Consider the following 27849-nt stretch of genomic DNA (forward strand, 5'->3'; position numbering starts at 1 on the left):
TGTTTGAGTAACAAGGGAACACCAAGAATTTCCAGTACAAGAGTGATTTTTACTGATCTACACATGTGTCACTGAGCCCCTTCCAGCACTCCAGTCAAGAAAACCTGCCACAAATAAATAAAAAATTAAGAAAAAAAAAAAAAAGAAAGAAAACCTGCCACTTCTTTGTCCTGATGTAAGGTGCTCAGGGAGATGAGTGATTCATCTCATTTGTAAATGAATTATAGTAGGATAAATGGGAGGCTTCCTTTGAAACATAAGAATATGAATAGGAAATTCTTTGTTAGTGTTGTAGGAGAATGCTCTGGTAATGAGTATTCTGTGATTATCTTGCAGCCTATCAAGTAGATCATTTGTTCTGGTCATACTTAAGTGAAACAATGGCTAGAGAAATCATCTAATGGTCAGACAAATCAAAGATACCTCAGAGTTTCTCAGCTTTGGCACCACTGATATTTTGGCCAAGTTTTTCTTTGTTGTGGATACTGTCCTCATCATAAGATGTTTGGCAGCACCACTGGCCTCCAGCCACTGTATATGCTAGTAGCATCCACATCTCATTATGACAACCAAAAAATGTCTCAGAACATTGCCAGGTGTTCCCTGGGATGAGGGTATAATTGCCCCTGATTAAGAACCACCTATTTATCTAATGACCAAAGTTACAGGATTTTCAGAAAAGGAATTGGCTGAGTCTGTAACTGCATGTGATGAAGTGAGTGTAATTTATGAGATTAAAAAAAATATCGATATAAAAATAAACTAATGTTTTTCAAATGCTAAGTAACATTTTTTGGTTGTACACTCATTAGGAGGTGTTTTATCTTGTATATTTTCAATTACTAAAAGCATAGCAGAATAGCTCACATTAAACCATTGTTGGGACACCAGGGTGGCTCAGTGGGTTAAAGCCTCTGCCTTCGGCTCAGGTCATGATCCCAGGGTCCTGGGATCGAGCCCCTCATCGGGCTCTCTGCTCAGTGGGGAGCCTGCTTCCTCCTCTCTCTCTGCCTCCCTCTCTGCCTACTTGTGATCTGTCAAATAAATAAATAAAATCTTTAAAAAAATAAAATAAACCATTGTTACCTAGTATTAGAGATTAGTGAGATTTCTTGTTAAGAAAGTAAATAAAAGATAATATTGTATTTAGTGCACATAAATAGTAAGATGTTAGGGAGTATCATTAGAATAGAATAAATAGTGGCATTAGAATAAAAATGAGTATAACTGCTAAGGTATCTAAATCTTGCTTAATGATGTCAAAGTTGGAGCAGATATTAACAGGTCAGGCAAAACTGAATTTATAAAAACGTATATAAAGAAGAGAGCTGAAACACTGGGGCAATGTTCATTCCTTCTTGTATATATTTTGTCACCAAATTCTTAAAGATATAAACATCTTGATGATAGGGTCTTATTAAGCTTTGTCTTATTAATCTTAAAATACCTAGCATTTTCTATGGCTCAAAATATGTAATTATTAAATGACTGTTGAATTAATTATCTCTTCCTATTTATTTACACTGTTTTAGTTTCATTTGCAAATACATCTTGCTTGGAATTGTGCTATCTTTCCACAAGTTTTGTTCTGTGTTTGTTTTGTTTGTTTGTTTGTTTGTTTGTTTCTAATTTCATTCTCCACCATACTATAGACAAAAAAATTTTTTTTTGAAAACTCATTTGGATCATAGAAGTTCCTTGATTTAAACTCATAGTTGACTTCCTATCACAGAAAAATCCTAAGACCTTTGGCAGTAAGCATATTTGAAATTTTAATCTAGCCCCAGCCTACCATTGCTACCTCGTCTCCCACTGCTTACCCATGTGCTCAGATACTCAGCCATGCTGTCCTTCTTGCAATTTTTAGAAGGAGTCAGGCTTTCTTGCATCTTTGTTGCTATGTTCATGCAATTCCCTCAACCTGGATTATTCTCTGCCTCTCGCCTGGTTTGACCTATTCTTAAATAGATATATTCATCGCTTGATTCTTAGTCAAAAGATCGTCTTTTCTGCATGAAGTGTCCCAGCTGAACCGTCTTTCACTATACTTTGTTTTCATATGTACTACCTTTTAGTACTTCTCTTCTGCAGTCTTCCTAAAAATTTTTTATGACCTACACTAAAACGTTATTATGTTGTATCATAACTGTCCATAAGTCAGGTCTGGCTGGGGTGTAATCTTTCCTTGTGTTTTACTTTGAGAACATGCAGGTAGTAAAAAAGTTTTCCAGTTGTCTCTTAGGGGGCCTTCTTTGGTACCTTCACAACCATAGACCTCCCTGCCGCTGCCAACAACCTGTGGAAGATTCCATGTCACCCATACCATAAGGGAGGCCCTCCCTCCCCTGTCCCACCATCCTCTTACTTTCCAGCCCCACTGGAGTACTTACAGTTCTCTCAGACCCATGCACAAGACTCTGGAAAACAGAAGTGGAATGACAAAATCTAAGGCCATACACGGTTCAAATCCTGGCTCTGTTATTAACTCACCATGTGATATTGAAGAAGTAATCGTCTGTAAAGTATGAATAATAATGGATTAATCTCATGAGGTTGTTATAGAAATAATATAACTAAAATATGTAAAGCAGTTAATTAGAGCCTGGCACATACTGAGTGTGCCATCATTATTCACTATTCTTTTATATAAAGATGTTATTTAAGAGCAAGCTGAGCTCAGAAGTGTTAAGAGAAAATTTGGTTGAGAGCATAGTACAGCGATTTGCAGAGGCTCAGAGCTGAGCCATTTAAGTTCACAACAGCTCTATGACCTTTGATAAGTGACTTAACTCTGTGCCTCAGTTTCTTAAGGTACTAAAAGGAAGATCATTACTCCTTTGATCACTGGGTTTTTGTAAGGATTAAATGACATATCACATGTAAAATACTTAGAATTGGTAATAAGTTTGCTAATTTATTGTTACTAATAAGGTAGCTGGAAAGGCATTTCTGTACTCATACCTATTCAAAAATTTGTCTCCAGTGCCACTCCACTCAATATTTCTGTTGCTTTGAACTCTACCTGTTATTCATTCTCTTTGGTATTCCCACTTATTTAAAGTTCCCCCGCATCTCTTCTGGTATCTAGAAAGCATGAGTAGCACTTCACATTTAGTCCAATGAGTTCTGGAGGAGAATGAACTTCCCTCCATGAGCAGAGATTTGCTTCCTCTAATTCCAGTTCCTTTTCCCCACCACACAAAGCTGTGGGCTGGTGTTTACTGGAGTCACCAACAAGGAAGCAAAGCTTGAAAATCTAAAATTTCCTTAGAGTCAACCTGCCCAACTGTATCCCCTGTCGAGGAAGGAGTGTGTTTCCTATGAACTTCAATCTGGCCCAGGCCCTTTAGAAATGTTTGACATCCCTATCAACATCCTTTCAGCATGTTTAAAGCAACTTAACATTCTCTTGTTCCACCTAAAATCCAGGTGATTAAACAAGCAGAAAAAGAAAAAAACAGAACTCCCTAATTATGAAAAGTTGTGTTCTTTCTTTGGGGCTGAATGGAACTAGCAGACAGTAAATAAGTTTAGTTCTAGAATCTTCCTCAGAAAGTGATGGTGCGGAAGTTGGCCAATTCATTTTACCACTTCTGTTCACATGCATTCTGCTGAAGGGAGAGGGAAAGTTGAGGTAAAAAAGATGAAGAATGACAGGTAAAGAGAAAATAGAATTCTGAGTTAAATTCGGGCTTTCTACTAGAAAGCATACAGAGACATAGAATTTTAAATTTACTATTTATAAGATAAGTCTGATATGAACTTCTTTCTTCCCTCAAAAGTTTTCAAATGACAAGTTGAATACAAGTTGATTATTAATTCTAAACTAAGGGATAACCTGGGAATTTGTTCTGTGCATCCCATACTATAGTTGACAAATATTGCTTCCTTTATATGAAAGCAAATCTTAATAACTGTATTTTCAAATTTAATGTAGTATATCTCAAAAAGATAAATTCTTCTTTTAAAAGTACTTCTTCCCATAATAGGACTTGAAAAGGGCAATTTATCCCATTTTGAAAGTGGTAACATCATAAATTGGCGGTTATCATAATATAGCAATTGATTACTTTAAAGTATATAAATGCATAATTCATGCCTTGTGGCCCACTGATTAAAGGAATAAGTGACCGTATAGATAATACTAAGATGTAGACAGATTTCAAATATTGCCCAGAATGTTTTGATCATGCTAATTCACTTCAGGCTAATTCACTTCAGGCAACAGAGACTAAATTACGTTTATTTGATTTGCCTTCACCTCCCTCCTCTTCGTCCGGGAGCAGAGTCATGTGCCTGGATGTTAATTATAACCACACCTTGTGATCAGTGATGTTTTCATAAATATAATTTTAAAAAGACGGAGAGACTTAGAGGGCTTTTTGTATTTCCATGGTGATGTACACAAACAAGTAAAAAATGTGCCTCCCCTGAATGTGTGATTAGCACAGCCCCGATCGAGCCTGTGTGGGTTTTTCCAAAAGTTTGCTGACAGCATTCACGGTGGGTTCATGCAGGTGACACACAGAAATGCCCAAACAAACCAACTAGAATCCAGAAGAGAACTGCAACTACTGACAACTTGCCCTGCCTGTTTTACTGTTGGAGGTAAAAATCAGACACTTGCTGTTGTTCCTCTAATAAATACTTCAGACCCTTTGATGAGTAATTAGTGCAGATGCAATCCCCTTCTAATGGCACAAGGTGAAGGAAAGGAAAAATAAAATACGTTTTAAGTTCTGCGTCTTTCCCACTACACCACTGGAATCCGCGTCTATCCACACAATAGATTAACTACCCTCTGTGCATACTGTATTTTGCTCAGCCCTTAATATTCCGAAGCGGGGCTGAGCAGTCGTTATCTGTGGCGGTTCCTGGGTGATTTTCAAGCCCAGCACTACCCACCCGAGTAGCAGTGACACCGGCTTTCACTGAAGCCTTATTACTCTTAAAAGAGCAATTTGGTTGGTCGCACGGCTATTAGGATCACACAGCAGCCTGAAGGCTGTCAGTACAACAGCTTCTCATCTTTTTCACACAATCCTGACATCTTTTCTCTTTTCTGCCGGACACGGACATGACTGTTTTTATCATTTTCCATCAAGCTCACCCAAAACTCTGAGGAATCTATTCCCACTGAAAGCAGAGGGAAGATCAGAAATTATTTTCGAGCTCCTGGAGCTGGAGCAGAGCTGACTGCGTGCTGAGAGGAGCCGGATCCGTGAGAAATGTAGCTTGGCTCAGGGCTACATAAGGGAGCTGCGACTTCAGCTGTGAGAGATGGCAAAACAACACCTACCTCAGGTTTTTCAATGATTAATGCTATTTTAATAACCGGGAGGGAAGAGGATGTGAGGAATTTTGTGACATTAACTTGTGGCAATGTTATCATTAGAGAAAGTGAGGAAATTGACTAGACTTGAACTTTTCTTCGTTTTGATGCTCTTTTTCTCTGGACCCACTCTGAGCAAGCTGACTCGGACCCCCTGGAAAGGAAAACCTTGGAAAGGAGGTAAGAGATCAAAGTTTTGCGTTAAAGATCTAAATGGAGTTAGCAGGGCTGATCAATGGCAACTTGAGGACAGCTAAAGGTAGAGCAGCTGCATCTGCTGGAAATCGGATTTTTATTTCAGGAAAGACGATCTGTGCTGTAGGTGGCGAGGAAGAAGAGTTCTTTCTGTGTTATTGATATAAATATATGGTTTTTTGCGATTTTTGGCTTTCGGGGCTATCGAAGCATGGCAAGGATTGTTTCCAGCAGGGAGGATATAGGGCCAGACGCGTGGTACTCTAGTGCAAGCATATGGGTGGTATCCTCAGGAAGCTGCATTATTTTTAAAAAAAGAAATGGGTCCTGAATATGTTAGATGCCTGAATTGTTTGGCAGATTTTGTGAACTGGTCAGAGGGCTGCCTGAGGAGGGGCATGTGATGAAACGCAGCGCCACCGACACTAATTTGCTGGCCGTCTCGATCAGTGTTGATGTGATAATAAAGATAAATTGCATTAACTTTTATTGAAAAAAAAAATCTGCTGAACAAGAACAAGCCTTTTGGTACTTTGGAGACTGGAAATCCATTTTCTTCTGCTGTCGAGAAATTCAGATGAGATGAGGGAGAATTTATGGTACTTTGACCCTGCCTTTTTGTAAAGTTCAGTTGATTCTGCTTTTCCTGAATGAATGCCGTTTGTTTATGCGGAACATAGGTTACCAGCGTTCTGTTCTGTGAATGCTCTAAGCCAAACGATGCTGCAGAAATAGCCCCTAAGAGACTTTCCGAACTCTGTTTGCATGTTTGGGAGAAAATCCTGATGGGAGATGTCAGAGGCTTTTGCTTTGCAGGAGCATTTCTTTTCACCTAACATTTTGCTCTCAGCTCCAGAAACATTTTCTGTGTTTCCCCACCTTTGCTGTACTGTCAACGGTATGATGTGAGGTTAAGGAGAAGCATGAACATTAACAAGAAGTTTTAATAATTCATCACAACATCTCAGCAGGATTTTCTAAATACAGGAGCCCCTTCAGTTTGATCTTCCTGTTTCTCCTTTTGTTGCATTAAAGATATTACAAATCTTCTACCTCTAGTACCTGCGAGGGAAAAGTTCCAACAGGCACTTAGCTTAGATGGTTGGTGCAGATGTACTTCTGAGGAGTGGAGCTGCAAATTATCTTTGGGCATTGTAAATTATATCACCACATTACTGTATTTCCTCGTGTTATCAGCGTGGGGGTTGGGAGGGGGTTCTTGCAAACTGCAAGCTGTTATTTATGTTAGCCCGCATGGTAGCTTTTTGGTGGCTTGGGATCTAGAGATGTATGGTGTGTTATCGACTCCAGGAGATGTCAAAAGTGTTAACTTGTACTTCCTATCTAATTTTTTCAAAGACAGTCTGCACCTCCAGCATGTAAAAGTACTACCATTTCCTGTGATAAACTTTAGCTGTCGACTTTGGAGCTCTAGCTACCCAGGGAGAAAGTTAGATCCATGCAAGGCTTGGGAAAAATTGTTAACCTAGTCAGAAAGGTTTATTTCAAAATATTTGCATGTGTTCCTAAGCATTTATTCATTCCACACAGCTTTAAATACAGATGCACTGGATTGCATTTGTAAATCAGGTCTGAAATGTTTCGTTTTTGAACATATGACTACTTTTTCCAATGTGCTCTAACTAGCTCAGCTAGAAATTTGCTAGCTCTGCTGTATGATGATGATATGACTCAGTCAGGTTCAGGAATAGGCAATCATAGCAACATATTTCATTTATCATTAAAAGGGTTTGTATATTTTAGAAAGGTCGGGCCAGTCACTAGAAAACTTTAAACGTGATGACCATTCTTTAAAATTATTTTCTTTTCAGTGTCTCTTTTTGTCATGGTAGCTGCATTGCATAAATATTTTCCACACATTCTGAGTTCCTGCATAGTAGTTTTACCTTGATATGCATATGTACATGCTGTAAATATTTATTTATTCATGAGCTTGGTATTGATGGCTGTGTGTTATCTTTTGATGGATTGTAAAATTCTGTTACTTTTCCCTTGGCATATTATGAAGTCTTCTGAAACATATTTTTACAATTTTTCAGTATTATTTTCCTTTTCAGTAAGTAGGGGCCATTATTATTTTGTAGAATACCTACCAGAAGTATACGTATTTATGGAGTAGGCTGAAGGCGGGAAATGAGGGTTCTTAAATGAAACACTGTGGCCAGAGGCAAAAAGGATCAAAGTTCAAAACACAAATAAATTTTGAAGAAGGTGATTTTAACTACTTTAAAAAAAATTGCTTCATATCAATGATTGATTGAAGCATCTCTGCTTTAGAGAAAGATCTTTAAAACTGATGCTCTTTTTTTCAAAAATCCTGGAAAAAGTAATAATAACAAAACAACAGAGTTTTCTTCTGAAAAAAAAAAAATTTTCTTTAACTCACATTGGCTATGTGCATTTGTCTTAATCTGATTGAGCAGCTGTCAACCTCCATATGGTAACCTGCCCACGCTGACAATTTCCATTTTTGTTGTATTAGCAGGACCCACCATCCTGAGAGAGGGGGTTACTGGGGCAGGACCAGGGAGTAGTAGCTTCACAGATCAGTGGGTAGCTATGGCCTGTGAGGGGTGGTACAGACAGCACGAGGCTGGGCAGCTCAAAACAGGTATCTCTAAGCTGACTTGTAGAACATTTGGAAAAAATGCCGATTGTTGTTGGCTGCCAAGGGACTTTTAAGCTCATCAATGAACATGAATCTCAAATATAGGTTAATAGGCCAGCAACTTTTCCCTGAGGCACATGCTTTTCTATTTAATCACAATGTATGAACTCCTTAAGGGAAGGCAGGTGTCTCATCTGATTAGTTCAGAGCATCGCATATGTGATCATAAGTTTGCATTCATGATAAACTAACCAGAAATCCTGACTACAGAGCTGACATCATCCTCATTAGGATTAAAAGACCTAATTATTTTGCATTCAATTACTCTCACTGAGAAGACATCTAAAAGATGTAAAGAGTTCCATTCCAATGACTGTAACTTTACAGAGAAGTTCACATTGTAGAGAGTCAATATATGTAATAAAAAGAATTTTTTAAAAATCTCTCTCTCTCATAATTTCTGCTATTGGAATTTAGAATTTAAGCCAAGTTTTAACACTTACAGTTACTATTGAAGGGGGAAATTAGGAGGTAAATAAGTATAAATAGAAAAATAGGTGTAAAAGGTATAAATAGGTAAAGCCAGATCCAAGGTAAGTCAAAACATTAAACACCTGGTGGAACGCAAACACTGACCAATCAGAACAACCCTTATCAAAGGAAGGGGAGGGGCCAATTTTGCTTGCGGTTAATGCTCCATCCACTCTTCCACTTGACCTTGACTCCATCTGACCCTCCCATAAATGAGTGTTGAGTTCATTCAAGCTTCTCAGCTATGACCTAAGAATTAAACTATGGCAATAGAGCATAAAACTTTTGATGATTCAAAAGATCCTTTCACAAATCACTCATACTTGCTTCCTCTTAAAATTTTGTCAGTCAGTTGCCTGTGTTTGTCTTTACTAAACAAAGAAAACCACTCTGGCAGTTATGACCCCCCTCTCTAGGAAGGGTTTGAATGTATTATAAGCATATACTATAGCATTATTTCAACTCATGGTACGTTGAAGACTGATATGGGGATACATTGAATGCCATTTTAGATTTTCTTGTAATTATTTGCATGGTCCTGTATAATATATTGGCAATTATTTAGGGATTTGGGGCAATGTTTTGAAGGTTTTTGACCTTAAAAGTTTGTTGTTGTTGTTGTTGTTGTTGTCATTGTTTTAAGTCTTAACCATGTGCTGCTGTCTACTACCTACAAGACCATTTTTATGATATTGATTCTGACATCTTTCCCAGTTATATGAGCTGGTAAGAAAACCTGCTTTGTTTGAGCAAACAACCTCAATACCTTATGTACTAAATAAAGCTTTTCATTTATAAAATTTGCATACTGATGGTTTACTCTTTCACAAACACCAGAATAGACTTCCTGGTTTGAAGAAACAAACAGATAATTTAGTCTTTGAAGTTTTTCCTGGAATGTCCCTGTGCCACTACACTAGCTCTGACTGCCAGATCAAAGACCCCTCAACTACATACCAAAAGTAGTATTCCATCTTTTAAATGACTAGGGCATTTAATTTAGATCAGAGGACAGTTTCAGTTTTTACAATTTTATTGTTGCACTTCTCTATGTTTTGTTTACCACTTTATAAGTTATTTGAAGAGAAATTTTGTCTTTGCTTCAATTAGCAGGCAGTCCTACATGTAATAAATGCCCAATAATTTGATGAATGAGCAGAGTATATGAGATATTAGATTGGTAATAAAATATCCTATGACTATAGTGTTAATTACACATTTCTTCTAACTATATCTTACCTTTCTAATGTTGGGAAATCATTTTTATCACTACCCTTTTACTACATCATTTAAATTTCAGTTTTAATTTTAGAAAAATATGAATGTATTTATAGTATTATAAACCTTGGAAAATTCTGGCAGACTGACGTAGAAAGTAGTGCAGTAAGGAAAAAAGAAAGCAACGTTGTTGTTCAAAAGTAATTTATAATGTGAGACTGAATCTGGAAACCGAATTATATGAATATTCATGGAAAATGTAGAGTGTTTTTTGCACTGTGTATAATCACCACTTCTGTTTTTCATTTGTTTAAATTATTTAATCTCCATCTGTATGCAATAAATAGATTTAATACCTTATCTTTCCTACAACTGAAGAGTAAATTCCAAAGCCAAGTCTGAAGTGAGTATTTTTTTTTCCTACATGTTCAAAAAACTATCAGAGTATTTTTTAGATATAGAAATTAAGGAGGAGTGTGCTTAACAACTTGATGAAGATTTGTTGTAAAATTTGCTCATGTTCTCTGGCTGGTATTAAGAGTAATGGGAGAAATCATGTGCCACTTGATGGGAGGCAGTGACGAGGACACAGACATGTCATCATGTTATGACATTCTCGCCCCCTATGCACAACCTCAACCAAACAAGGAAGAAATATCCGAAAAACCCAAATTGAAAGACATTCTAAAAAATGACTCATCTGTAAAGTTCTGAATTACCAAATCAATGTCATGAAAGTCAAGGAAAAACAGGATATATAGCATTTGATAAATTCAGCGAAATACATGTGAGATTTTGGTAAGAAAAAAATGGTTCCTGAGAACAGTCGACTTTTTTCACCTTACAAATTATGACTTGAATATGTTAATTCAACCACAACCACTTTTGTCTAACTTTTATTCAAATTGACGATTTCACTTTTAACCTCAAAATTTTATTTTAGTTATCTGTTATTAATATAATGTGTTTTTTTGCATGTGATTAAAACACCCTAAGATTTCAGGTCATACTTCCTAAAATGCATTTTTTACTGGATGACAAATAAGAAAAATTGGAAAGAGTTTTTAAGTATTTTTTATATTAGAAAGTAGATGAAAAAAAAATGCTCAGAATTTAACTGACAAATAGAATACACACTTTTTATCAAAAAGGGGGAAAACTATTGCCCGGGAAGTAGAGTGCTGATTCATTTTGAAGAGTATGGTTTTGGGACCTATCTTTTATAAAGTCAGATTATGCCTATGAAAAACTGTGACCTGAAAATAAGTGAATGCACACCAACCATCCTTATCAGTGATATATGCAAGTTCCAACATGTGTGTAACCATTAGCCCCACCCATCTCCACTCTAGGGAGAGGGTTCATCAGCCAGATTCCTTGAAGAAAACATTGTTCAGGAAATCGAAGGCATATAAATATTTTTAAAGAGGGTATTTAATTTTACAAAGTGAGACAAGCTGACAGTAATGAAATGCCTTGGCTATATTAGTGTTGGGGTTCATGAAGCCATAGTTAAGGTCATGTCAGCACTTACATTATAAGCTACATTTTCAAAGGGTTTACAACTGAGCCATAAAAATTTTTTTTTTAAAGATTTTATTTATTTATTTGACAGAGAGAGAGAGATCACAAGTAGGCAGAGAGGCAGGCAGAGAGAGAGAGAGAGAGGAGGAAGCAGGCTCCCCACTGAGCAGAGAGCCCGATGCGGGGCTCGATCCCAGGACCCTGAGATCATGACCTGAGCCGAAGGCAGAGGCTTTAACCCACTGAGCCACCCAGGCGCCCCTGAGCCATAAAATTTTGCTTCAGGATGGATCACAGCTACATTAGGCCTTGGTCAGAGAGCAGTTTCATTTTCTTAGTTTTGAAATGCAAACCTTCCATTTGAATGTAAAAAAAAAAAAGAAGAAGAAGAAGAAGAAAAGAAAGTAAAATAAAGTTATGTTCATAGGCTTTGTTACTTGAAAAAGAATTAGAAGTTCAAAATATAATTCAAAGAGTGGTAAGAGTTTATATAAAGTGTAATTAAATTAAATATTAGGTGTATCAAATAGTGATCTTGATCAGTCACAACTGTGGGTCTTTTATCTGTTAGATTGTTGTTTGATTAAGAAACCATGGTCATCAATGGTGAGTGCTATGAAGTGTGTAAACCTGGCAATTCACACGCCTTTACCCCTGGGGCTAATAATACATTATATGTTTATAAAAGAATTTAAAAAAAAAAAAAGAAAGAAACCATGGTCATCAAAACAACAGATAATTATTCTGAAAAGAAAAGAGAAGAAGCAAATTGCATCTAAAGGCCATCATGTTTTCAGAGACCAGAGCTTAGGGCCTCATCTAAAGTTGTCCTTCAGTCACTCAGCCATACCAGTCCATAGGATTACCTTTATTTAGGAGTAAAATTTAAGAAAAGTAAGTGAAGGATCACAGTTCCAGCTGTTAAAACATGTTATCATGTTAAAAATCAAATCAAAATTTCAGAGTCCCTAAGTGGTACCTAAAAATGATACACAACATCACAAAAGAAAGAGAACTCTTTCCTGATTCCACAAAGCCATTTATTAAGATGGTACGCAAAGCTTAATCTCACAAAAAAACACTAAAAAGCTATGAAACATACAGATTTCAACCCTCCAAGAACCTGTAATTTATGATTATAAGGATTTTGTTTTTCTTTTTTGTGGTGGGTGGATGGGGAGGAAAGGGGATTTTTTTGCCCCTCTTTAATTAGCATGTCTCCAGCTAAGGTAAGTGACAGTGCTGTTAAAAACAAAACTAAAGTTGGGCTTGGTGTTATTTTAAGGGTGAGCGGGGGAGGGGTAAAATATCCAAAATTTATTCTGAAGTCATCTTCTCTTTATATCATACCCAAACCTCAGATAGGGTGAATTTGGGTAAGCCCTAGCATTCAATCTGTTCCACAAATCACTTTCTAACTTCTGGATGATTTATACTGATTTTTATTTGTGTGTGTGTGTGTGTGTGTGTGTGTTTCTTGTCTTTTCCATTTGTGCTTTTTCTCTTTTTCTTTTTTTTTAAATGAGAAAACAGTGGCTTTCAAAGTACAAAAAAAATCATTCCTATTACTGTTTTTGTGATATCTTACAGTATCTTTAGCCATTTAATCGCTGTGACAGTTCACCTTAAAATATAAATTTTAAATATCTATTTGGGAACTTTGGTCTGTGGAGAGACATGGTGAGTGACATGGTCTAGGAATAAGAAGGGAAGAGCCCCTGTACTTGATAACAAGGAGAAAATAACTGTGAGCCCATTTGTTTTTAGGCTACATGTGGTTTATACTTAATAGATTAATTTTGAAATCTAGTACAACTTGCTGATCAAAAAGAACTTATACATCATATTAATCCTACAGTGTATGCTTTATATTCCATTTTATAATGGAGCTCTTTGGTAGAAATAAGTGAGATATTAGCCAATAATAGTATGCAGACACAATAAGAAAAATTATGTATACATTGACGAATAATGTTTATCTGAATGGTTACATTTTGAATTCTGTCTCTGTACAAAATGCTAAGTTAGTAAGTCTATATTCTCACATAAAGAAAATATTTCCCTGGTATTATTATTCAGGAAAATACAAAGATTTAATGAATAAATTCAAAGCTGACAATTTATAGCTTTTGAAATGTTGCCAGAATGAGTATAGAAATTCGTTCCTTCTGTCAATTTATGAAGAGTTCACCACATAGACTATTAGGATAGACCCTACATATGCTTAGTAGAATCCCTTTCATATCAGTGTCAAAAGCTCTGTCATCAGAGAAGCCGTTATCATGCTGGTCAAAGTCCAAGATTATGTTCTGGAGACAGGGGCACATCATGAAATCTCTAATGTAATAGCTGGCAGCTAATAAAAAATTTATTTTAGGACAATTCAGAATGTAACTGAAGTGCCTTCCAGAATCCATAGGGGCCTGAGAATTGCTTCTGGCTAACTAGTATGGATTTTCATTTATCTAACAGAATGTCCCACTGCTGTTTGGGGACTGCATGGACCTGTTGTAGAGACACATGCAGGGAATTAGGGCTGAGGTTGTTGATTACCAAGTGTGATGAGTTAAACTTGACACACTGTTAGAGAACTGCGCTGATCGTGCATTTCCATTCAAGGTCCCCCCACAAAATGTTAGGTAACTTGTACATTCAAAGTGGAACAGTATGCATTGTACTATTAGCAAAGTGTATGTCCATCAACTATACCCTCATACTATGCTTACCCGTATGTAGGACACCTGAAATGTATACCTTCATTCAAATATTTATTGGATGCTCCCAAGCAAAACTTACAATTTTAATGAACACAGAAGATAAGCATAAGGATATGTTTGGAAAAGTAACTAGTATAATACATGCATTATAAATTATGTGTCTCATTTTTTAAGGGCTTTGAATAGGGAAATAGAAAAGGGAAAGGTATTTTAAATGATAACCACAATAAGGAAGAAAAGGAAATATAGAGCTAATGCTACATATAGCTAAGTTGGTTTCTTTCCTTTTTTTTTTCTTTTTTACTTTAGCACATACTCTGTACTAGGCTCTGTGTTATGTAATATCTTTGAATTCTGTAACTTAGTGCCTACATCTACCCTATCCAAAAGGTATCATTATTTTTATCATCCCCGTTTGTTATACGAGAGTAACAACTTGATTAAAGTTACCAAGTAATGTGTTTTTGAGCCAGGGACTCAACCCAGGCAAACTGTAACATACATTTAGAGGACAGTCGAGTAACCAACCAGACCGTGATGGACAGCATATTGAGAATTAGTGGGAAATAACAGCAGAATCAGTTAAATGTAGCTTTGACAGTCACGGAGAAGAAATAGAATTTAGAATTTAGAATTTAGGATTGGAAACAAGGGCCATCGTAGAATTTGGCAAGACAAGTCCTATGATGACTACGATAATATTTAGGAGAACAATATGCAATGCCAGTTACCTCAGTGATTTTGGCAGATACCTGTGACCACCTCATTATGTTTGCAAGATTCACATTTTGAAAGCTTAGAAACGAAAGCAGTGACACAGGCTCATCCAGTAGAATGAAAGTTCAAGCTGTGCTGTTGGCCTCCTCTCACTGTGAAAAATTTAATATATAATGTCACTGTTGGTGAAAAATTTTTACTGAAAGCTATTTGCCTTATATAATGTATGTTGTGCAGAACATCTTCTGAAGTGGTTTGACAGTTCAAAATACTTTGTATCAAAGTTATTAAGTAATTTTGCATTATCACTGTAATAAATTTGTGTGTATGTGTGCATGTATATATAAATTAGCATGTAAATATATATGAGTATATCACATATATAAATAAATATAAATCTTTTATAATTGCTACATTTAAATATGTGAGTATAAATCATGTGCTTATGCCATTTATCAGTTATAAGTTATACAGTTTTATAGAAGTTTCATAGAGATACGAACATGTAGCTTGAAGTCTCAATATACATATTTGAAAAAAAGAGTTCTTCATATCATAATTAAACTACTGGATGATCTTTAAGATTTACTGTTATAATTTTAAGTGTCTTATGTATATATGAGAGCATTCTTTTATTCATGGGTGGATACACTAGCTAAGTAATTTGAAAGTGGTAACATATTTTTCCAAAGCAAAAATTTAACTTACAATTATTAATTTTTTTTTTAAAGATTTTATTTATTCATTTGACAGACAGAGATCATAAGCAGGCAGAGAGGCAGACAGATAGAGAGAGAGGTGGAAGCAGGCTCCCTGCAGAGCACAGAGCCCGATGTGGGGCTCGATCCCAGGACACTGGGACCATGACCTGAGCCGAAGGCAGAGGCTCCAACCCACTGAGCCACCCAGGCGCCCCTACAATTATTAATTTTAAAAACACAGTATGAGGGGCACCTGGGTGGCTCAGTGGGTTAAGGCTCTGCCTTCGGGTCAGGTCGTGGTCTCGGGGTCCAGGGATGGAGCCCCATATCGGGCTCTCTACTCAGCAGGGAGCCTGTTTCCCCCTCCCCCTCTGCCTGCCTCTCTGCCTACTTGGGATCACTCTCTCTCTCTCTCTCTCTCTCTCTGTCAAATAGACAAATAATCTTAAAAACAAAACAAAACAAAAAACAAAACATGAAGTTCCTGGAAACCCGTTTGACTTACAACTGTCGTCTCCTTTCAGTTAGATCTGACTGAATTATTAAGAACTAAATGATCAATAGATACATTGAAAAGATGCATTTTTATGTATTTTATTGCAGCCTAAATTCTTATAATTTCGATTACAAAAATCTTGTCTTCAGTATCCTGCAGATATCTTTATAAGGCAATTAAGGCATTCTTATGATGTGGTAGCTCACGTTTGCTAAACTTATTTGAGATTGTCATCAAAAAACAAGACCTCAAATGTCTGCTCATATCTCTGTCATTTATTAGCTGTGGACTCTGTTGGCGGGGTTGACTTGTTTAATTCTCAACATTCTCACAGTGTTATTTTATGTGGAACTAATAAGATAGCATATGTAAAGCAACTAGTAATAGTTTTTCAATAAATATTTTCTTCAGAAAAAAATAAATATAAATTCGAATCTTCTATTTATTACTATTAGCACACAAAGAAAAAAGCAAAGGCTAATTGCTAACATTTACTGAGCCCTCCATGTATGCCAACATGTGTAAATGCTTTCCATGCATAATCTTTTTAAATCCTATGTCTATATATTAGGCCTTACTTTTTCTCTTATGTTATGACTCAAATAGCCAAATCTGTTTTTCCCTCTTCATTTGAATTCATCTATCTGTATTTTAGGCTCATTAAAGATGTAAAAATGTTAGACATATATATATATTTTTAAATTAGCCAAATAAAATGCAATCACTCTTTAGTATGTCAATAAATCAAATAATAATATCACATCTGGTTTAAAAAAAGATAAGTGTATCCATGATTAAGAGGACATGCAGGAAATATTGATAGTGTAGAAAAAAACAAAAACAACTATATTTTTAGGAAATACAACAAGATACGCTTAGGTGGCATGGATTTTCATTCCCATATAGTATATATAAAATTGGAGTATTTACAAGGGCAGAATTGGAATTGAATGAGCCAGGTCCAAAACCAGATGGCAAGAAAAAGTGTCAAGCTGTTCCATTTGGAAATTGATTTTTAGATTTCCACGTGGTGCATTACATTATAAGTTCAAATTAATTTTAAACTCTTAATTTTTCATATATATCTTCATGACTCCCTATACATGCTTTCTTGTCTGTCTTGTTGCCAGTGAATCTAAAATGGGCACCAAACAGCTTTTCACTCTACATTAAATGCACACAGAATAGCACTTAACTGTGTGCATTTTGAAATCTTCTCAATAAAAGTTTTAAGAGACAAGAAGCTTTTTCTACTTTAGGATCACTATTAGTCTGAATAATACATAAACATCGAGAAACAGTGGAAGTTCTACTGAGGATTGCAGCTAAGCATCAATAAAATTATCTGTCATTATCACAATTGAAAAGATTGGTATACCATTGAACCTATCCTACTAAATGTTCAATGTCAGTGTCTTATGTTTTCCCTCCTATTAGAACCCAATTGAAAGGAAGAAATGGAAGAAATATAGGTACTCATGAAAGTACTTTGAGGTGTCAAGAATTAAACACTAAAAAAGTAAAAATTTCCCTTCCCTAGCCTCAAAAACCACAAGGGATAAATAAAATCCTATTGAAACATGACACTGCAATGGTCTTCTTGAACTGATGCTATCTATGTGTTCTTCTCTGGGCAGTACTCAGTGAATGGGGTGGCTTATACATACCCTAAACAGACAATAAAATTCATTATTTTAAAATATTGTACAACTACCCATTTAGGATACTTTCTAAGTGTCACCGTAAGTGGATATGTTTGAAAAGTCGAAAGGGCAGAAAAATGGACAGGGATTTTCTCTCTCATTCAACCAGTTGACAATTGCTTTAATCCTTTAAATTACCTAATAGCATGTTTGTTATGGGTTGATTGTGTGAGGCAGAAGGCTTTGAGTAATTTGCATAGTTTATAGATTTAAGATAATGCCGACACATCTAGGTAAATCTGGACATTTTAAAAAGTACGTGAAAATAGGGGGCTCTCATCAATGGGTAAAATAAAATCAGTTTTGTTTCAAATAAGACCTTTTTTTCCCCCAATATGCTTTTTTCCGCCCATCTATTTGGGCGGGGGGGAGAAAGACTTGAAAATGCCTTTTTTTTCTGTTATCTGCTATGATCTGAGAATGCAGTTTTCTGATGAATGAAGTTTTAGGATTAATAGAAATATTAAAAGCAAATCAATCATTCTCAATATGAACGCCCAAAATAATTTCAAATACTCTTAAATGTTACATTTTATTTAACATAATACTGCAAATTTTCATGTATTTTCATATCTCAGGGTATGACAATGGTTCTGGGTCTTCTTTATGAATGTCAACAATTATGGTATTAAAGCAAAAAAAGAACCAGTTAGCAAAAGTTCACAGTCACTATATTTTAGATTAAACTGAATTTACTGCTTAGATATGTGAGTCTAGATGTGGAAATAATTAAGGGAATAAAATCCTGACTATGGTAAGAGGGAAGTCTGATTATGCCATTCTTCCCTAATATGACCCTTAGCTTGAAATAATAAGTAATTTAAAAACTAACTTCCAAATGTGTGGGAGTTTCAGATGTCATCCTATGGTTGGAAATGGGGGTTAGCAGTAGCCTGGAATATATATATTCTTGTCTATGCTTTAGCTAGTCTATAGATCAAAGCGATTCATGTTTAATAAGTTTCTTGCCTGCATCTCTATGATGTATAAAAATCGTCATTATAAAAACCAAGGAAACACAGGGGCGCCTGGGTGGCTCATTCATTGGGCATCTGCTTTTGGCTCAGGTCATGATCACAGGGTTCTTGAATCTAGCCCTGTGGGGGGCTCTATGGCTCAGCAGGGAGGCTGCTTCTCCCTTTCCCTCTGCCTCTCCTCCTGGCTCCTGTTCTGTCTCCCTCAAATAAAAAAATAAAATCTTAAAAAAAAAAAACCCCACAAAACTTAAGAACAATCCTTGTTTGGATATTATTAATAATCATGTTTTCCTCTGGGTTAATTTAATATTAAAACATTTGGGGGGATGCCTGGGTGTCTCAGTGAGTTAAAGTCTCTGCCTTTGGCTCAGGTCATGATCTCAGGGTCCTGGGATGGAGCCCTGCATTGGGCTCTCTGCTCAGCAGGGAGCCTGCTTCCCTTCCTCTCTCTCTGCCTGTCTCTCTGCCTACTTGTGATCTCTGTCTGTCAAATGAATAAATAAAATCTTAAAAAAAAAAAAATTGGAAAGGTATTGGAAAGGGAAGCACAATTGTTCCTTGATCAAAAAGGAATGGCATTGGCTTGAATAACTGCCATAACAAAAGCTGTGTGGATTTAAGTTATGATTGATTGGAGTATTATTGAAGGTTCAATTATTTTAAGAGTATTCTGAGAGCCTGAAAGTATTATAGGAAATGTAATTCTGACTAGTTGAGATGTAAATCTTCTGTCTTTAAAAATAATTTCTGGAACTTTAGGTAACTAAGAACAAAGCATAAGTTGGATAACATGAAAAAATATCTCGGTGCTTAATTTTTTAATATTGTGTTCTGCATTTTCTAGAAATATCCAGTCTTGGCAAATAGGAGCTGTTTAGGAGTTTTAGTAATTATCATAGTATGTTAGCCCAGGTTAGATCCCAAGTAAGCTGAAGGCTTAACTCCGTTTTTTATTTAAACAATAGCATATGGTCAATGTAAAGACATTGGAAATTGGGGGAAAAGCTTTATTTATTTATTTATTTTTAAAATATTTTATTTATTTATTTGACACAAAGAGTGAGGGAGCACAAGCACAAGCAGGGGGAGCAGTAGGCAGAGGGAGAGGGAGGAGTAGACTTCCTGCTGAGCAGTGAGCCAGGTGTGGGGCTCAATCCCTGACCCTAGATCGTGACCTGAGCTAAGCAGATGCTTAACTGACTGAGCCACCTAGGCGCCCCGGGAGGAAAAACTTTAAAAAGAACTCAGAATTACTACAGTAGTTTTCTTGGTGTTCATATGCATGTATATGATATACACATGCATACATATATTAGTAAAGATGTATATTACACTACATCAGGCATATACCTTTTCAATGCAGAACGTGAACTATCTTACATATGTGCTTTTGAAGTTATTTTACTATATTTATATAATTTTACATTATTATTCTGCTATAAATATCTTTAAGCATAAATCTGATCATTCCCTAGAATTATTGTCTCAGGAGATATGATCATTTTAAGGCTCTTGATTCATAATGCCAAATAGAATTACAAAAAAAAAGTTTCAATTTACGTGCTGACCTAAACTGCGTTTGAATACCGGATCGAGTGTTCTTTTAATAGTATAGTCAATTATCACTTATTTTTTTCAATTTGATATAAAAATTCCCTTATTTTAGTCCCTTGTTTTAATTTAAGTTTAGTGTATTAGTAGTATACCTTAATTATATATGTGTGTGTATATGTGTGTGTGTGTGTATATGTATTTGTTCATTAGCTATGTATAGCTTATAGTTTATGAATTTCCTTTCAACTGAATATTTGAAGCACATATTTTTATCAGTTTCCTTTTCCACTTAACTACATGAAAAAATATGCTTTTATAGTTAAGAATGATTGTTAAGCAGTGTCATAGTTCAATATCATAAAAAGCAGAAATTCATTAAAAATTATTCTTTGCGGTGCCTGGGTGGCTCAGTTGGTTTTATGTTTGCCCTCAGCTCAGGTCATGATCTCAGGGTCCTGGGATCAATCCCCACATGGGGCTCCCTTCTCAATGGGGAGTCTGCTTCTCCCTCTGCTCCTACCCCTGCTCCTTCTCTCTCTCTATATATATATCAAATAATTAAATAAAAATCTTAAAAAATAAAAATAAAAATTATTCTTTGATTCTAGTGACCAATATTTAATAAAAATCTTTTAAATACTCAAATTAGATGATGATATTAGAGCCCCATATAATAAAATCTAGCCCATGTAAATATCAACAGTTTAGATTAATTCTGAATGGCTTAAACATCATTGGAATCATTTCATGTGGAAAAAAAAATCCTAATTTAAGCAAACAGTTGTCATGTGAATTTCAGGAAAAAATAGGTAAATCTACATTTTGGTTACATTCACATACTGTGCATATTTGAGGAAGGAAGTAGTCTGGTCATTCTTTTTGAAACAGTTCCATAGAGAACAGGTAGACAGTGGTGAATAGGATGTTGTGAAATTTGGAACGCTTTTCGCTTTTCGTATGGGGAATGTTAAACAGAAAGGTGGAGACTTATTATCTCCAAAGAAGAGGAATAAGAGAACGTTCTTAGTCATGTGGAAAGATGGAAATAGATGGTTTGATGCTTCAAGAAGAAAGGGAAGAGTTTCCCTCCTTGATGCTTAAATGTGTGTTCGAAAAGGGGCGGGGAAAACAAACAAACAAACAAATGGAAGAATAAAGGAAGGAAAATAAAACTTAGCTAAATTAATTGATGTTTTACAAAACCCTAGATTTCAAATCAGTGTAAAAGTTAATGCCCTAGTGACTGCAATCATCTGAAAATGATACATCTATCTTGTGGACATCAATACGTACTATCACTAGAAGTCTGAGGAGAGCACTCAGGGACACCTGCTGTGAGAGGTTATCTCTATGTTCCCATCCAACTCTCTGACTGTGTGGTTGTATAAAATTAAAAAAAGCAGGATCTTGTAAAGTATGTCATTTGAAGACAGCCCCAGAAATAAATACTGTAGTAACGGGAAAATTTGATAACAAACGAGCATGATATAGTTTTCAAATTTCTCTTTTGCGATTTTTGTTCATTATATGTTAACCTCTTAGCATAAAGTATATAATTTTATTTTTATAAAACATGCCATTAACTGCCGTAGAAGATCCCCAACCTCATAGAGGATGGCAATGTGTCACAAGACTCCAGGAGATGACTAAGCAAGAGAGCCTTTTGGCTTGCCACAATTCCATGGTTCCCAAAAGAAGACAAGACTCAATGAATCACAGCAAGCCTGTTAACAAACTGCAGACTCAGTAAACAGCAGGACCATGGATATGATATGTCCATCACCCCTATCCCCAAGTCCCACAGGGTGTCTGAATGGGCCCAGATGGTGCTGTACTAAAGGAACCCAGGGCCCGGGACCTAGCATCTTTTATAGCAAATAGCAAAGATATCATTCCTCCTCCATTGGAGAATAAGTACTTGTAAGATAGTTGTCCTGACCTGCCTAATTGCCTGTGTAACCTACTTCAGAACAACTCAGAATCAGAGGGTGGTTATGCTCTGTAGTTTGGTAAACTCAGCAAGGACTTGCAAGAAATGAGGTTCATGGTAGACTGTTGTCTAAAACTTAATAGAAATTTTGGATCCAATGTTATTTTATTTTATTTTATTTATTTGTTTGACAGAGGGCGAGAGAGGGAATACAAGCTGGGGGAATAGGAGTGGGAGAAGTAGGCTCCCTGCTTACCGGGGAGTCTGATGTGGGATTTGGTCCGAGGACCCTGTGATCATGACCTGAGCTGAAGGCAGATGCTTAACAACAGCCACCCAGGCACGCTGGATCCAATTTTATAAAAAGTAATTTTTCTCACTTATTGCAAATTGGGGAGAGGAAAAAAAACAAAAAACAAAACACAAACAACAACAACAACAAAAAAAAAACATTGCAAATTGGGGAGAGGGGGGAAAAACACCTCACTCTGGAGTCCCTCTTCCCAAATCCTCTTGCAAATTAATTTGCTTTCTCAGGAGAGTGCTGCATTTCTTTGAGACCTCTTGTAATTTAATGTTCTTGGAACCACACACATGCATTTTCAAAGGTCTAACTAACAAGAGAATCTGGATTTCCAGAATCTAACTTATCAGGAAAAATACATAATATACCTCCAAAACCTATATCTGAATATTAGAATAGGAAACAGAGTACTTTCAAATCAATATTAGTATCAACATTTTCTTATATCTATGTAAGTTTTCAAAAGGCCCTGTTTGAAAGATGGTTATGAAGCAGAATAATACATCCAAGAATTCCTGATTCAAGGGAAGGGGCAGGATGGAGTGGAAATTCGGTAGGCTGCCTGTACCTTCAGGAACCTTACAGTCTAAGGAAGAACACCAAGTAAAGCAGAATTACGCAGAGTCACAGGAAAGAGAAATAAGCTCTGTTAACTGCAGAGATAAACAAAGATCATAACAAATGTGACAGAAGGAACAAAGGGGATTCTTTAATACCAGAAGGCTAGGCTTGATTATGATTTTTTTTCGAAATAAGTATTTTTTGTAGCACAAAGAAGCATTTCTTGATAGTGTAATTATCAAGCCTGTGTGAGCGTATGAGCATTTCACTCTGCTATTTTTATTTTTGCTCTTCTTGCAATGTCATTTGGGAATGTCTTAATACTTAGTTTTATAACAGAAATGTAAGCAGGAATGACATTTTTCTTCCATTTTGCTTGAATAAAAATATATTTTAAAATACAGCAATGTTGACTTTTCAGAGTTTCAGAATTTAAATACAATCTTCTTTCTTATAACATTTGGTAAAAAAATAAAATAAAATAAAAGGCCATGATTACAAGTAATTTCTGTAAAGAAGCGAAGGTCTGAATTTCAATGGCCCATCCTCATAGAAATTCTATTTTGGATGACTAGATCCCATCGATTCATTTTGATATTACATATAAATGAAAATACCAAATGTCTTTTGCTTTGTCAGTGAAAAAGTAGTTTGGGCTTAACAAATGGTCCAGTGATGTCTATTTGGAAGCTTCATGACATATTAAAGCAGTTGATGAGGTACAATTTGTTGTGGGGTCGCATCTGATTGATGGTTTACTATCTACCACGGCCTCATCTGCTGTGATATTCCCATAATAAATGTTCATCTCTAGACAGTGCTAAATGTGCTCTATCTAAATCATTCGTTACTGATAACAAGTTTTAGTATATATGAATCAAATGTTGTTTATAGTTGCCTTCAATGGGATTTATCATTTTGAAGCTTTTCTACCACTTCAAATGGAATAACTATGATAGAGATTTTTGAATAAATGTTTTGAGCCCATGGGTGGTAATGTACCAGGAATTCAGTGAAAAGATAAATATGAAGCAAGTTATCTTGAAGAATAAAGGTAAAATGTGGTTTTGTAACTTTTTTTTTTTCTGTTTCTAAACATAGAAGTCTATTTTTATGGTATTGGTTCTTTGGAAAAATAATTAGAGTAAAGGACTATTTTTAAAAGTATCATTTGTGAAAATCATATGGGGAACTTTGTTTCCAGCTTTTAGGAATAACTCATTAGCAACTTTGACTCTGAAATTATCTTTCAACCAGAAGCTGCTGCTGCTGCTTTTTTTGAAAATATCTAGCCTCCTTTCCCTCCTAAGTGCTCCAGCTTTGATCCCCTATCATTTTATTTCCTGAGGTCTTCCACCCCGCGTGGCTCTTACTTCTTTTGAGGCATAAGATTCCTTGCTGCACATTTTTAACCCCAAGGTCTGATATTTTCAGCCCACAATCGATATTTATTGAAATCCCAACATCTCTGCATCAGCCACCCTACATCAAAGTCTCTTCTGCAATCCCACATGTAGAGAAACACTAACAGCCAATGTTTTTATTCTATTTAAATTATGTTTGGTTTATTTAACTTATAGAATATTGTCATTTATGCACTACTTGGATCAAGAAAAAAAATTAAAGTCTGTTATTAACTACAAAAATAAGAATAGGAAACAGATTTTATATTGTGATTATTAACTTTTAATGTGAATGGCAAAACTGGTAGTCATCTTTGTGTTTTGTAGGGAAGGAAAAATAATTTTTCCTTTACTCATCTAGGTTCCAGGCTGAGACTACCTCCTCCTCCCACCCCCAATAAAAGACAGATTAATAGAAGAAAAGCAAATAAAAGTTTAATAATATGTACCTCCTAGAGACACCCAGGAAAATTATGTAACTCTCAGAAATGGCCTAAGCCACCACCTTAAATAACATCTCCAGCTAAAGACAAAAGATGTTTGGGGTGGGACAGTTATGGGAAGTTACCTGGAAAAGCAAAGTAAACAAAGTACGGTTGTTATGCAAATTTAAGTAATCACCTTTATCTTCTCTGCTGATGAATTTCTAGAGGTTTAGTCATCCCCTCCCCAATCCTGGTGCAGCCTGGAGACACCTTTGCAAATGGCGATTTCCCTTGTAAATGTAAATGTCTCTTACCAAAGCATACCTTTCTGCTTTGTTTTCAGAGGCTTTTCTGTGTCTGTTATTTCTTAAAAATAATCAGCCTAAATATTCCTTATGCCAAGTGGCATATTTTGGGGTGACAAATTCTGCTCCCCCTCAGTTTCACGCAGGAGGAACAATACGAAACAATGACTCCTTTGTCCCTTGTTTACGGACTCATGGTTTCAGCCAGTGAAAGAGGCTGTGATAATACTCTGTAGTACTGATTTGCTTAGAATTTTCAACAAATTGTGTATATAATGCAAGGTGTTATATGACCCAGAATTTAAGACCATCCCACATCTGGGGATGACCATTTAATGACCTGGAGTCATTTAATGACCATCTCACTTATTTTGAGCAAAACAACATTTAACTACTATTACCATTAATTTCTGCTCTGATCTTATTACTTCCCTTCTCCTCCTGGATTTAGGCCAAATTTGATGTTCTTTTTCCAGCTCCTGTAATTGTAAGGTTAGGTCGTGTGTTTGAGACTTTTCTTGTTTCTTGAGGAAGACCTGTACTGCTATATACTTCTCTCTTAGGACCTCCTTTGCTGCATTCCAAAGGTGCCAAACAACATTAAAAAAAAAAAAAATCAAATCAGTATAAATTACTCTAAAATGTTTATTTGATAATGATACAAAATTTTAAGAGAGCATTATGAAAACTTTCGAATGTGTTTGCCCTCTTATATTTCTTACATTGTTATGTAAGGGCCTATTTAGCCCGAGTGCCCCCACCTTGGTTGAACAGCCATTTTGTTGTTTATGTAGTAAAACTTAAACTGACCCTGCCTGCCCTCCCCCCCTACCCACCCAGGGGAATTTACCAAATACAAGGGTGGGTCAGGTCAGGTGGAGATAACAGCCGGAATGCAGGGATGAGTAAAGCGCACACACTGTCTTGCTAGCTACCAAGGAGTGTGGGCCCCGCCTTTTGAGTGCCTTTTAGGCGCCTTTTGGGCGCCAGTTCTGACCAAGGTGATAGGCTGGTTCAAATAGCTACTATGGGGTGAATTGTAATTCAATTGGCTACCCATGTGTGACCTAGCATGACTGTGCAGCTTTCTCTGTGTATTACAATCTCATTCGCCACCTGTGTGTGGCCAGGCCCAACCACATGGCCTTTGCTCTATAAAAGTCTGTGAGGCAGGGAGGGGTTGCCCTCTCTGTAAGGGGTGGCCCCAACCAGTCTGTTTGACGGTCGGTTTGATTCCTGATGCTTGGCGCAAAATAAAGCTTTGCTTGACCTTCGCTTTTTATCAGTCTCGCTCCTTTGACCATGGACCCATTATTGGGGGACCCAACAGTTACATTCCATTTCATCCCATTTCTGTTTGGTCTCCTGGGATTTTACAAGTTTACAAGGTTCTGAAACTGTTTCACATTAATTTGATCTTTAAGTGGAAATTGGGGGAATCTCTATCCTCTAGCCAAAGAGCACTAATTTAGTACTTCCCACCTCTTTATGTCCCTAAGACAGGTGGCAGAAACTTGAGTCACACAGAGAAAACACCTCTTGCATATACCAGCAAACATTTACAATCTCTTCCCTGCTGTGATAATACATCAAGACTTCGGGAATTATTTTTTAGATCCACAGAGGAGGTGATATAGATATGCCTCAGATAAAAATGATGAGAGTTAATATGATGTAGGAAAGACGTTAGGGTTTGAAGCCAACAATCAAGAAAGAATTCTTGAGATGTCTTTAGTGCAAAAAGATAATTTTACCGAAGCAGGGGACAGGAGCCATGGGCAGAAAGAACTGTACTGGGGTCATGAGTAGGGGCCCATTATATACTTTCAGGTTGGGAGGGGGGGTGGGGACAAGTAAGTCTCTAAGGAATTTTGAAAGCAAGGCTTCCAGGATCTTGAGGGGGGCTAGCTATTGTTGGGGAAAGGTCATTTATTACAATCTAATAAAACCTTAGTATGAGACCCTTCAGATGTATACCGGTGGGCAATGTGCTTGGGGGAGTGATTACCAACACATATCTTGGGGACAGGCCAGGGGGGAGGGAGGTTAGAGATAAAGGAAGTTTCCAAAAGAATTTTTATACATTAAAGTAGACTTACGGAAGTGGGTGGCAGTGGTCAGGCTAGGATTGCCCTTTGCCCTTAGCAAAGTATCAACATTGAGGAAGTTGTGTCCCTAGAGGAATGCCACTCTGCCTGTTTCAAGGACTTGTCAATGGGCTGTAGGTAGTAAGGAAGTTTAACAATTTTTCTTCTCAGGGCACCTGGGTGATTCAGTGGGTTAAACCCTCTCCCTTTGGCTCAGGTCATGATCCCAGGATACTGGGATTGAGCTCTGCATCGGGCTCTCTGCTCAGCAGGGAGCCTGCTTCCTCCTCTCTCTCTCTCTCTCTCTGCCTGTCTCTCTGCCTACTTGTGATCTCTGTCTGTCAAATAAATAAGTAAAAAATAATTTTTCTTCTCCCTTTGTTTCCCACATCAGATAAATAAAAAGAAAGGTATTCATAAAAAAATCAAGAATTCCATTATGATCAGCTTGTCTAGGTATTTCTCTAAATGAATTTTTATTTATCTTTTGTTTAGGTAATCAGAGAAGATCTACTTCTTTTTTTTAAAGATTTTATTTAT

At 36.5% G+C, this 27849-nt stretch overlaps 1 protein-coding gene across 1 annotated transcript in view; it reads left to right on the forward strand.

Annotated features, from left to right (window-relative positions):
• The first annotated feature begins 5068 nt into the window (after positions 1-5068).
• Positions 5069-27849, forward strand: part of ROBO2 (roundabout guidance receptor 2) — a 1319482-nt gene continuing 1296701 nt past the window's right edge. The window contains 1 exon segment of the mRNA XM_047722052.1: positions 5069-5512. Coding sequence (XP_047578008.1) covers positions 5383-5512 — 130 coding nt within the window. The 5' untranslated portion in view covers positions 5069-5382.

The sequence above is a fragment of the Lutra lutra genome, chromosome 1 (assembly GCF_902655055.1).
Source record: "Lutra lutra chromosome 1, mLutLut1.2, whole genome shotgun sequence".
NCBI classification, from domain to species: Eukaryota; Metazoa; Chordata; class Mammalia; order Carnivora; family Mustelidae; genus Lutra; species Lutra lutra.